General features: G+C 35.9%; 1 protein-coding gene across 4 annotated transcripts in view; it reads right to left on the bottom strand.

Annotated features, from left to right (window-relative positions):
• Positions 1-13,444, bottom strand: part of DCUN1D4 (defective in cullin neddylation 1 domain containing 4) — a 41,912-nt gene that overhangs the window by 4,336 nt on the left and 24,132 nt on the right. For 2 of the 4 annotated variants that reach the window (XM_085578628.1, XM_085578629.1), the window contains 6 exons: positions 10,648-10,742; positions 8,287-8,357; positions 6,653-6,744; positions 5,696-5,804; positions 643-747; positions 93-198 (listed from right to left, as the gene is read on the bottom strand). In XM_085578628.1, the coding sequence (XP_085434754.1) occupies positions 93-198; positions 643-747; positions 5,696-5,804; positions 6,653-6,744; positions 8,287-8,357; positions 10,648-10,742 (578 nt within the window). The remainder of the gene's footprint in view (positions 1-92; positions 199-642; positions 748-5,695; positions 5,805-6,652; positions 6,745-8,286; positions 8,358-10,647; positions 10,743-13,444) is intronic. The other 2 variants (XM_021528340.3, XM_021528430.3) reach the window with 1 other exon arrangement.

Below are 13,444 nucleotides of genomic sequence, written 5' to 3'. Positions count from 1 at the left end.
ACTGTATTTTACAAAATTTTGTAAAAGAACACTGATTGATTAAGCTCAGAGAAATAAATTATTTTACAACATCAACATATGGTAATACTTACAGGCTCCATCTTCATCATAGTTACTGAGGTCAAGGTTAATTGTTCTGCTGAATTCAAGAACATTACACCATTGGTCCTTATTGATAACTTTGTATTTTGATTGCTGCTTGAGGCAAGAAACAGAAATTACTGAAATGTATTTTCAACTATCTCAGACTCAGATTTTCTTACAGAAAATTTAAACTTTTTGGTGCCTTATTATTTTAATCTGTATGCCATCTAAAACTAAAAAATATTAAACCAGTAAATATTGAAACTAGTGTTGAATCATGCTTCTGATTAAGACATCTTTTAGAGGGCAAACATACAGCAGTAAAGTCCAAAATGAAATAAATAACATTCTGTAGTTTGTTCTGCATTACACAAATCTTAACAGCATAGGAATTTTGGAAAAAGGAAAAATGGAAAGATAACCAGTTGCATGTGCTGCTTGGTGGTTACTAGTTCTTAAATCAGAACACAGCATTCTTAGCTCTTCATTCTATCTCGAGTTAAAAGTATCAGAGAAGATGGATTAAAAACCCCCATAATTTTCTTTCCAATTCCATACCTCTAGAAACTGATGAAACACTGGAAAAAGGGACCATGCTTTTCCTAAAAGAAGGCCCAACATACATTTGGCAGTATTGATATCTAGGCTGCGCTGGTCCTTTTCCTGCATGAAAAGGTCAAAAAGGAAAACAGAGCATGAATTCCAGATTTTTCACTTCCCTCACAGCTCACCCATGGACAAAACAAATTAACAAATAAATAATACATAGCGGTATCTAAAAGTGTTTTTTAATAAAATACAACTTGCCCGTAAAATTTCCTTCCTTATAGGTAACGGCTTGTTATATCGAGATGTTGCCTTCTACCGATGCTCCCAATAAAAACATCACTGTTCTGACAGATGAGGCATAAGGTCATTTCTGACTTCAGACCTCCCGTAGGAAGCAATAGCCACCACATCCCCAGCCACGCTGGCACGTATCCTCTGCACAGCCACACCTCTCAGAATAGCGGTGCTGTACCCACTTCCCTCCCTATCATTACAACTATGTGGGCTGTCAATAGACACGCATTGCTAATTGACATTTCCTTCCCGACATGAGAGTGAGCCAAGGCAGGATCTTTGTTCTGGTATTCTAACTGATTACATGAAATTCAAATTAAATTATCAAATGAGTAGACAGAACATAGTACACTAGCACATTGAGACTCCCCTCTGGACTGTCCAATTTTAGTTCAATGTAACAACAGCGTATTAAGCTTTTTTTGTTTCTGGTAAGTAAGAGCACCACCATCTGTACCCAGCAGGTTTGTTAATCAGTAATATTTAGTGACATAGCTTCTGCACATCTCAAAGTAACATGTATGTGTATGATTTGATTTTGTTAAGTAGTTTATTCATCTACATTTGTTAACACAAAATTAAAATAATTTTGCTGAGAGATGAGACGTAAACCCCCACACTTTTATGCCTTGGTTTTAACACTACAAATACACAAGTTAATGAAATTACAAAAAATAAATTTCCATACTAGCTAATGTAGACCTTATTCTGTGAATGTATTCATGACAGCAGACTGCAAAGTCTCACTTAAGAAAATACATGGTATCACAGAATCATGGAATGGGTAAGGGACCACAGTGGGTCATCAGGTCCAACCCCCCTGCTCAAGCAGGGTCACCCTAGAGCACATGGAACAGGATTGCACACAAGTGGTTCTTTACTATCTCCTGGGAGGGAGACTCCACAACCTCTCTGGGCAGTCTGTTCCAGTGTGTGGCCACCTGCACAGCAAAGAAATTCTCCCCTATATTCAGGTGTAACTTCCTGTGCATCACTTTCTGCTCACAGCCTCTTGTCCTATTGCCTGGCACCGCTGAGAAAAACCTGGATCCATTCTCTGTTGGTGTTGGTGCTTGGCACCAATCAACGGTGGATGGGAACTGACTGCCACCGTCAGTTTATCATCCTACTGTAAAACTTTCATACTTTCTCTCTGTGAGCTCTCACGGGCAGCTCCTCACAGCACTGACTCCCTTTCTCTTTCTTCCATACAGCTGGCTGACCTCTCCCTGTGCCTAGCACGACCTTCTAGCCCTTTCTGTCCCAAGCAGTACATACTAACCCTTACTGTCCCTATCACGACCGCCTAGCCCTTTCTGTGCCTAGCAGCACATACTAGCCCTTACTGTCCCTAACATGAACACCCAGTCCTTTTTGTGCCTAGCAGCACATACTAGCCCTTACTGTCCCTTGCACAACCACCTGATCCTTACACCTTGCAGGACAACCGACTCCAAACCCCTCTTGACCAGCTAACCCACTCTTTCATAACACCCATCCTTATTGCACACAGCTGTGACCTATTGAAGGCAAAGCTGTCCCTACTCTTTGGTAATTAGTACAGCTACAACTCCTCAGGGGCAAGATTGCCTTTAGCACCATCTCTGTTCTTTCACAGTCCATCCTCCCACAATTCTCTGACACTCTCCCTGCAGATACTGTAGACACTGGTAAAGCTCCTATCCTTTAACCAACCTCACTGCCCTCCACTGGACCTGCTCCCGGAGCTCCAAGTCTCTCCTGCCCTGAGGAGCCCAGAACTGGGCACAGCACTCCTGATGCAGCCTCACCAGGGCTGAGTCAAGGGCTGATCATCTCCCTCAGCCTGCTGGCAATATTCTTCCTAATGCACCTCAGGATACCACTGGCTTTCCTGGCCACAAGAGCAAACTGTTGACTCATGGATAGCTTGTTGTCTACCAGGACATAACCCACACAGGGATATTCTGGATGCAGGGACTGTCTAACAAGTCATTGCAAGACAGCTAGCTGCCCATGACAAAGGGAATCGTGCCTTATATTTCACCTGCAAAAATGCACTTGTATGTATAACAGAATAGGCATCTTTATTAAAAATAACAAGCTCAAATCATAACTGAACTGTCTTATATCACATAGGAAGGATGTGACAGAGCAAGATCCCAGCTCTCAGTCAACAAATGAATGCCCTAGTCTCAAGTTTATGTTCATTTCATACTAAACACTCCTCAGTTCTATAATTGTATAGACAGAATTTAATGCAGATTTGTTTTGAAAGTAAAGTGGGGAGACCAGTAATTCTGAAAACATGAGAAACTGTTTTGCATTCTGTGCATTCAATCCAAGAGGGATTTAGAGAAAAAAAGAAATTCCATGATTAACAAAGCTTTTCAATTAGTAATAAAGATGAAAAAGAAATCTGCAAGGGCATTTTTGTAGTAGTATGATATATATCTTTCACTTATTTCCAACCTCAAAAAGTTCTAAAAAACTAATTCTCCTTCCAAAGCTCATCTACACTTCTGTCACAAATACCTTTTAAACAGAAATAATGCTGCTGTCAGACTACATTTTATTTTACCTACTGTTCATACTCTGAATTCTTCCCACACACTCAAGTATTAATGAAATCAAGCTCTATTGCCTTCACTTTGGCCGCACCGGTTTTTCATGCCTTATATTGTTACATTTCTACATTCTCTCTCTCAGACTACTGATCAGAACAAATTGTTCAGATAAGCCCTTTCTACCCACCTCCAACTGCCTAATGGCACATCTGCCATGAGAGATGATGCAATTGCATTCTTAGCATACATTCGAGACACAGTCCTTGGATACAGTTGAAGGAATTTACTAATAAACTTTGTTTTAGCTGAGTATTTATTTTACACTAATGATAGACAGTCTTCCTGAGATTTTTTTCCCCCCTAATATTTCACATTAAAGATTGATTTAAGCCATGTAATAGATGCATCTGTATGTTCTCAAACTTGGCAATAACAAGGGCAAACATGGATTGAGGAATGTTATTTGTGCTTAATATGAACATATGGTGTTATAAATTATTTCCTCAAATCTATGCTGACTTAAATCATGCATGCCACATGAAACCTTGGTGACACATTTTTCTTCACAAACTAATTTCAAATGCCAAATCAACAGACTCTTTAAAAACATTTTTTCTTAAAACTCAGTAAGTTTAGACAAGTGGCTTTTTGCCATAGAGCACTCCCCTGAAATAATTATCCTTAGGACAGAAAGTATACAATCTCCTGAATGTGAAACCATCATCTTTTTCCTATCAATCACTTCAGTGATCCTGAAAAAAGTTATGCCCAGTTTAATCTGACATCTATAAATATATCTGCCTTTGTTGTTTTCTATTCTTATTGGATGCCACTCCCCTATAGACTTTCCCTAAGTCTGTAGTACAGAAAGTTCAATAATCATATTAGCCAAATATTCCCCAGTTTATATGTCTTTTGACTTCAAGTTCTATAATCTACAGTGGCTTTTTGTCACAAATGAAGTCACAGCACCTGTGTCTCAACGTTTAATTTTTTTTCTTGAGATCACTGTTTTGTCACACCAGTTTGGTACCTCTTGAAAAGAACACACACTATCTGCTTTTTAAGTATCTGCACTTACTTTAGACTGGCCATCAGCTGGCACAGGTTTGCTTTCTATACCAAATATTTCATCAGTATCTACAACTTCTTAGGCAATGCCTTTGCATTTTACATTGAGCAAAACTGGCAGAATAAAGCTTCATACAGCAAAGGAGGAATTAAGAGGTTGATATAGCTTTTCCTTTCCTCTCATACTAAAACTAATCTCATGCATTTTTTTTAATTCAACTGCAAGTTTCCTTGTTTAAAAGTGAACTATCCAAATGCTGAGATGCAGAAAGCACTGAGGTACCAAAAAGCTGAGTTGCTATCAGAACTGAGAGGCCATCAGAATGAGAGACTATCAGAACTGCTATCAGTTCAATTTCTTCTTATTTTTCTCATTTTCTCATGCTAATTTTTTTGTGCAAATTTTCTTATAATTTTTAATTTTCTTGCACTGAAATCTGAGGTTCAGTTTTACCTTTCTATATGAAGGTACCTTCTGTACACTCCATCACATTAGCAAAACAGATGTCCAAATTCTATTTCAAAATGTTATTTCAGAAAATAAAGTTCTCTTATTACTCCTTCCAAGTATGAATAGTCTTATGTATATTGGTTCCATAACAGGTAAAATTTCATTCATTCACCAAAGCATGTTTTATAGCAGGAAGACTAATATCAGGGTATTCTTTAATAAATACTGAAAACATCATTAAAGCCATTCCAACAATCTTCTGAATCAGTATTTATAGAATATCCAGCATTTATCATGCTACCCATTTTTACCAGCTATTGAAATGCGTGAAATGTCTTCCTGTTTTAAATATGCTTATGCTCACAAAATTCAGAGTAAGAAAAACCACAGTAATTATAAAGTATGGGGAACTCGTGATAAAGCTCCACTATACAACAGAATGGGACCTAAATTATTTCCTTGAAGTCATAAAATACCTTGAAGCAGAGATGTAACAAAACATGTCACAAAACCACTAAGCATACACATCCTTTATACTTTTCCAGTTTTGACATCTTGCATATACTGTTTTAGAACACAAATTGTTCACTTGTTAGAAGCAATCTTGAGTGGTACCTTCAGAGAAACAAACTTAGAAGTTTGGTCTTTCAATTATTATTTATGACAGTAAAGTCTCTAATTTCAAATGCACAGTACTTACCCGTGCAAAGTCAAAGGCATATCTGTAAATAAGTTTAAAATTGGTAGGCTCATTTAATAAAGATCTCAAGTAATCCAGAGAATTTCTCAATTTTTCTGTAGTATCACACCTACAAAACAAGTATCAAATGAGTTTAGAGTCTGCATTCTTATTGAGATGTCTGATGTTCTAGGAAAGAATCTCTAACATGTATCCCCATTAACCTGTTCAAAACACACCACTCTGTACAAAGGCATGTTTTTGAGTACATCTTTATAAAATGCCTTATTAAACCTGTAGGGTGAAACAAATTTAGATAAAGAAGCAAAGTCTTACACTGGGACTGACTGGCTTTGTAAAAAATGCACTCTCCAACAGATAAAACTAAGAGGTTGTCCATGTATGGCACACAAACTTCAAATCAAAGCAGTGAAAAATACTTCTGAAGTCTTGCTGAAACTATAGAACTTCTTACACAGTTTAATTCTCTTCTGGAAGGTAAGTCAAAACAGTTCACTCTTTCTCCAACTCTCAATGAAACATGACTATTCATCTTTATTTATGCTAATTTTGCCATAAAATTAAGCTCTTAACTGGAGAAAGCAATTCTTAGAAAGAGCAATGCAGAGTTAGAAAGGGGTTGTATTATTTAGTGCTTTAAATCACTCTAACAATATACCAATATCTAAAAGATAGGTGCACTCCAGCAACAAAAGAGGTGTCCCTGGGGACAGAAAGAGAATCAAATCTCATGACATTTCACTTTTATTGAGACTGCAGATCATTTAATTAAATGTGCAATGTCAGGTTTCAAGTTGTCTCTAAGTGACCATATTATCATAAATCAGGCCAAAAACGTGTGACTTCTACTCCATGGCAAAGCCCTTTGCTTTAGGTGTTATGAGTTAAAACACTAAAGTGTTTTTCTGAAAATCTATGTTTACTATAACAAACTTAAGAGAATTTCAAGGCACTTACTGTAGTGATGTCATTCCTTTTAACCATTCTTGTAATGTAAAGTAGCCCATGTTTTGTGCATCCAACTTCCATGCTAGCACAAGCATAACTACCTGTTTTAAAGAGAAAAAAATGGAGACTGAGAATTAAACAAAAAGATCCATGTGTTTCATAAATAACCACTGTTTAATAGGATACAAATGCTTTTACTTTTGTAAGTGGAAAGTTCAGAACTTTGCTACACTATTTCAGAAGTTTAAAAAAATCCTCTAAGTGACAAACCTGTACACAATTCAAATGAAGAGAAGGTAACAGTACAAATATATAGAGTGTAAATCTACCCAAGTTATCAGTCATCTCATGAGCAATACAATGGGGAGAAGATGAGCTGGTGCGAAAGCTGCAGAAAAGGTTTCCCAAAGTAACTACAAAATTTCAGTATCCATTTGACAAGCTATACCTGACATTTGTTAAACCCTCATCTCAATGAACATCAGCTGCAACCCACAAAATCAGTTATTTGAAAGCTAATAATGATCCCACAATTCAAGCAGATGATAAGCAAATCTAGGTGAACTAACATTAATACACATCAAAACACAGGCTGATACATAATACTTCAGTTTTGCCCCAAAGGAAACAGTCTTTTTCACATCTCAAACAGAAGACCAAAGCAAAAAGTAATTCAGATAAAGCAATACAGTAAGATGATTATTATCTTAGTTATCAACTTAAGAAAACACTTTTGACAAATATGTGAAAGAAAAACTCTCAGGATAAATGACCCTGCCAACCTGGAGAGAAAAATAATCGTCATTTAAATTTGCAACTCAGCCATTAACTAGCTAAGGTTAGTGCAGCTCTATACAGCTTATAATGTGAAATCAGAATACCTGCTTATACCTCCAAATGTCTGCATAAATCACAACATTTATTAATATCCTAAACTCTGAAATTAGCAAATTACACTTCCTTTTCCAGTACATGTTTCAAAGCCACAATTCTCATTTACTTATATGATGCTCCATGAATTCTGCAAAAGACAGGACTTACAAATGCATTTAAAGAACAAAAATTAGGCACTAGGAAAAAGCCTGTAAAATGCACAATTGTTTTTTAGATTTTATTTATATAAATATATATAACTATACACACCTCACATACAGAGTATGTATCTGTAAATGTATTTATATTCTTCATTTGTTTTTTTTAATAGTATAATGGTAGTGCCACTACTGCCCATAATATTTGAAATCTCTTTCTGTCCTAGAAAACCCAAAGGAAACATTACTAGCTTGTTAGTTGATATATTAAATCTTGAATGTTTTCTCATTGTTTCAGAAAAGACAATAATCAGCTTTTTTTTTTTTTTAAGATCTCTCTTTTTTTGGAAGAGACTGAAGGTTGGTAGTGTTGAAGTGAAAGAGAAGGGGTGGCAGTGAAGCCAAATTGAGGTTTTACAGGTTAACAGTCTGGGGTTTAAAAAAATGGCAAGTTGTTCCCAAATGTGTTTCAAAACCTCCCTGGTTCATATTTCTTGTATTTTTTTAAACTCTCAAGAATTTTTAAATTCTTGGTGGAAAAGCAAAAACTCTAACACTAGCTCATGTACACCATGGCAGATGAGGCATTTTTAAAATGGATTCCAAACTTACATTTTCTGGTTCAACTCCAATGTCTTCACAAAATTTCTCCATACCTTCTGGCCCTACAATGTCATCTGTGCCTGCAAACAAAATGTATTTTACTCATCTCTAAGAATTAAAATAGCCTGTCCTTTATAGCACAAAAGAAGTGCAACCATATAGTGCAACCTAAATTTCATACAGCTTGTTTGTTTTGACATTAAATAAATATTTCCACATTATTAGACTTGGATACACTTAAATCTTTATCTCACCTTTGAAAACAGAGAAACTGTAAACCAACTTTTCATCCCTGCCAATCTTTCTACTTGTTTACTAAGATAATCTTGGAAGTGTAAATCAGCATGATTTTTTCATAATGCACTTAAGACTAACAGAACACCCACATAATATTACCACGCTTAAATGACTGGACGATGGCTAGTGAAACTCACTCCCTGGTTGGAATGTCTACTTTATCACAAGATCAGATCACATAAAAACATGACTCACAGCTATACATGATACAAGGCAGTATCATTCCCAGAATCTCATTCCTCATTGTCTCATATACTATCTTTAGATTATGTTATCCTGCTTATTCATATTGCTACACCATGGTCACACATCATCTACCAGTAAATGCAATGGGAAGGAAATAATGAATTACAGTTATTTCTTTGCCTACTTAAAAGGAAAAAAAAGATTCAAAACACAAATACTACTAAAATGCACCACTAATAAAACATAGGCTTAAATCAAGGTATTTGTAACTTCCATAATACTCCTGAAAAAATTATACAGACATTAAGAACTGTACTGTGCAATTCCACACTTTAATTATGTGAACTAATTTGTTATAATTATTTGACTCATGTTTTAAAGGGCTCATTTGAAAAAAAATACATGCTGAAATGCCTACTTTCCTCCAATATAAAGATCACATGTGCAAGAAGAACAGGATTTATAAAGGGAAGATCAATCTGTATTTTATTATTACATTATCTATTCTAGAAATAACAAGGTTTAATTATGTCTTTTCCCATCTTCTCATAACAGCCTCTCAGTTCTCAGAGTGTACACAACAACCTTTAAAAAGACTCATTCGGTAATGCAAAAACACACCAAGGGAGGGAAAAAACCCAAATGCAGTGTCAACTGTCTGCATACATAAAGAAGACTTATGAAGCAAGAACACAAGAGATTATTTCTTGAAAATTCAATTTTTAGAATGTTAATACTGTAAACAGAATCGTACTCTCCACTTTTCTGTGTTTTATCTTGGTGTGTGCATCCAGTGGAAACCCCAAAGTTCTTTCACAAACAGCCTTCCTTTCATCCTTTCTTTCCATGAAAGTCTTGACAAAAATGAGTCATGCCTGTTGCTAGAGTAAAAAAATAAATCAAGCTGGTCAGAAAGGCAGACAATCCAACAGGTTAGATTTGGCTTGAATTTGTCTGTATCTCCTCTCACAGACTGCCACAGACAAGTGAGATCTCAAAGTATTTAATTTCATTTATATAATTTTATTAGGAGAAAAAAATATTTTATGGCATCAAATTAAGTCACTCTTCATTATGTTTAAAAAGTGGACAAAACAGAACAAGTTTGACATGTTATTCAAGACATCACCAGAAAACTACAAGATCACACAAAATATCTATTTCATTTCTTTTTGGTCTTTACAGTCATGAGATAATTTTCCCCCATATGTAAAATTCTTCCTTTCAGAACACATTTGCAGGAAAACAAATACAACAACCAACTTCATTAATAAAGGATCATCTTCTGTGACCACAGACCATAATTAACATTCCTAGAAATAATGTCTGAAGAAAGTTCTCATACACAAGGGCAAGAATAAATAATACAGGCTACCTTCCATATACCTTGTAATGGAAAACTATCTGATAAAACTAGTATAGGATATTTGAATTCATTCACTTATTTGCTTGAAACCCTAAGCACCAGATTCAGCAGGAATAAAACTAGTGTTACTACCTCCCTCACCCTTTGGGTTTTATTAATTAAAGACACACCACTTCTGAGGGTAATTCTGTAATGTTCAGCACTAACATGGCAGATGACAGAGAGGTAACAATATTTTCAACAGAAATATAGCTTTAACTGTAGATTTCAATAGTAACATATACAGGTTCCAAAACATTTCAAATTGCACACCTCCTGTATTCTTTTTATAGGATATACACAAAGACAAAACTGAACCTTGAACTCTTCAACCTCACATCACACAGGATAAAGGAAAGTTTCTCTAAGACTTTTACAAAAAATCTGTTATATTCCATCTTCTGAAAGTTCAGTTAATGCAATTTTCATATTCCAATATAAATTTAATTGTTATTGGTAGGAAATTTGCATTTCACACTTACCTGCATATTCATAGAACCATTCTAAGCATCTCTTACTTGAAAAGACTTCTTCCTCCTCTGCTTTTATTCTAGTTGAATCGTATTTTCTATACATACTTAGAAAAAAGAAAGAGAAACAAGTAATTAATACATCAACATTTTTTAAAAGCAAACTTTTAGTCAACAGGCACTCTTAGCAGAAACATTATTCCTTTCAGTTTACTCAACATTCTGTCCGCATATCCAGTCATGTGGAACACTGCTTAAGAATGAATGACGCTAAATACTTTGCTCACTCTGTCATACTTCCACTGATTCACAATCATTAGCCATGTAAATGACCTTCCCTTAAAATGAATATAGGTTAGTTCAAATTCAACCCAAACTGTTCTGTAAAAATTCACAGAAAGGCCTTGCCTTACACCACTAGTCACCACAGTCAACTGATGGGCTGCAATCCAGCTGTGGGTCTACAGCCAGAGTAATTCCATGTCACAGTCAACACAGGTCCTACTTCTAGGTGCACTCTGAATTATTGCCTAAAGAAAACTGCAAACATTCTTTTTGCTGCTTTGAAAAGGTTCTACAAAAGGCATAAAGGTCAAAAGAGACAAGACCTACACTTATTCTAAAGCCAGTAAGTTGATAACACAAAAGAACCATAAAAAAAAAAAGGTGAGAAGTCCTCATGGATGATAACTCAAGGAACATCATTCATCATGGAGCTAAGAACCATCTAAAAAGCTGACCTCTTCCCCCAGAGACTACCAGCAGGGTAATACTCTTCTTGTCCAACAACAAGTGTAAGGAATTTTAACTACACTAAGGAAACAAATTTAGTATCTCAAACACTTAAAGCACAGAAAACATGACAGAATGTGAAGGGTTACTCCCCAGTTAGACCTTCTGAGACAGGCACAACATCATTTGTGCCCACTAGAGGAAAGAGACTCAGCAGTCCAAGTAGTTATCCACTGCTGCATATGCATTCTCTGATCCATTTCCACCACTCTTCAGAACTTGGGCTCATAAAAGGCTGAAAAGAGCAACAAATAAATGGTTTAGTCTAGAGGAGGTAGCCAAGAACAGCTCTGTAAGTGTTCCAAACATGCAGTTTCCTCTCTCAATGTCAAATCCTGATGGGGGAAGACAATAAAGCGGCTAACTGATTCAAGGAGAATTTTCAAACCGTTTGAATAATGAAATTAATTTGGAGTTGATTTCATTACTGTTTTGTCCTTCTAGAAAGACATGTAAAAGACACCTAGATTTATGAGCTTAAAAGACACTAAGTCTTATTATTATTACTGTAAGACACTAAGTCTTATTACAGTGGGATAGTGATCCCACTATCCTCCACCTAGCTCAGCTATCAGCTGTGAGGAAGTGTAGCTAGAACTTAACAGCACACAGATCGTTCTGATAGGAATTCAAATAAATATTTCATGTTTACTTCATAGTTCCTTTAAAGCAGCTAACTGTTAGAAAAGTAATACTAGTCAGAACAAAATGATAAATTGCTAATTGGAAGACAAATACAAATGAGGCCCTTAAGAAATTTCTTATGAAAAATTGATGCTGTACTGAAACACAATGATCTACAACAAACTGAAACACTGCATAGAAATGTCAGCCATATGTGTTCCAAACACATTCATATACTCACAATTTTAGGTCTGGGGTTTTTTCATTTTGAAAACACTCTTTTCCTATTTGAATTTTCTATTTTGCATAAGCTCTACTGAAGCTGCAAAGGAAAAGGCTGACAGTATTGCTCAGTAAGAGCTAATCCAGAAGGTATAAGTCTGAGTTGGAATAATATTTTTTTTTAAATAGGTCTGATAACATTTTCATACTTGAAGAAAGAACTGTCATTATGAAAGACCTATCCAATAATTTTTAGGCTATTCTGAATTCAGAGCAATCAAGGCAAAGAAAGGAGGCATTCCACCACTTTGGCAAAAGTCTTAATTATTCAGTATCCCCTTTTTTGTCACAAACAAACGTGACAAACACCAAGTAGAATACCAAGTTGGAAACTGCAGCAGGAGCTGGTCAACATGTTTATTCTATTCTCTTCATTCAAGAAGTCTGTAAGACTACTGCTGGGATTGAGGACATGGCAAAGTTAAGAGGTTCACAAAGAAAGGTATTTATCACAAGACTCAATGCTTTTTCTTACAGAGGGAGGATAACCAATTGTCTTGCCCTGCTTGTTCATGTAAATCATCAACACGTTAACCTGACAGTATGCAAACAGTGCATTTAAGAAGGAACTCTCAAGAAACAGACTTACTGACAGAGCTGTAAGTCATTCAGGTATTTCAGAAAAAAAGGTTTCCCATATCTACAAATGGCAGAGCTAAATACTGCAGCCTGAAACAAGACATCAGTGCCAGAAGTCTATATAATAGGAATGGTGAGCAAGAACATACAAAACCAGCTCCTTTAATATGTTCTCAGCATCCACAAATAGCAGAAAAATTCCAGACAACTGATATGAGACTGAAAGTCACTTGTGTTTAAGGTTAAGGTCACAGTTTAGGAACTGCAGAAATAGCAATAATAATAAATTAAGTCCATGTGCCCCGGCCAAGTAACTCCAATGAAAATGTTCTAGCCTCAAACTTATGATTGTTCAAGAAGCTCAAAACCTGACTACTGGAGTTCAATTTTTATGAAACCAAAACTGCTTACAGATATTCCAGTTTGTGCCAGTTCATAAGTTCAGAAAATAAAGTCAAAAGGGTTATAATCTTGAAATATCATGCTCTCTGCTATAAGCTAATTAGTCAGACATGCATTAACAGTGCAGATA

Source organism: Lonchura striata, chromosome 4 (assembly GCF_050655825.1).
Source record: "Lonchura striata isolate lonStrDom1 chromosome 4, ASM5065582v1, whole genome shotgun sequence".
In the NCBI taxonomy this organism is placed as follows: Eukaryota; Metazoa; Chordata; class Aves; order Passeriformes; family Estrildidae; genus Lonchura; species Lonchura striata.
This window is presented reverse-complemented; position numbering and strand designations above follow the sequence as displayed.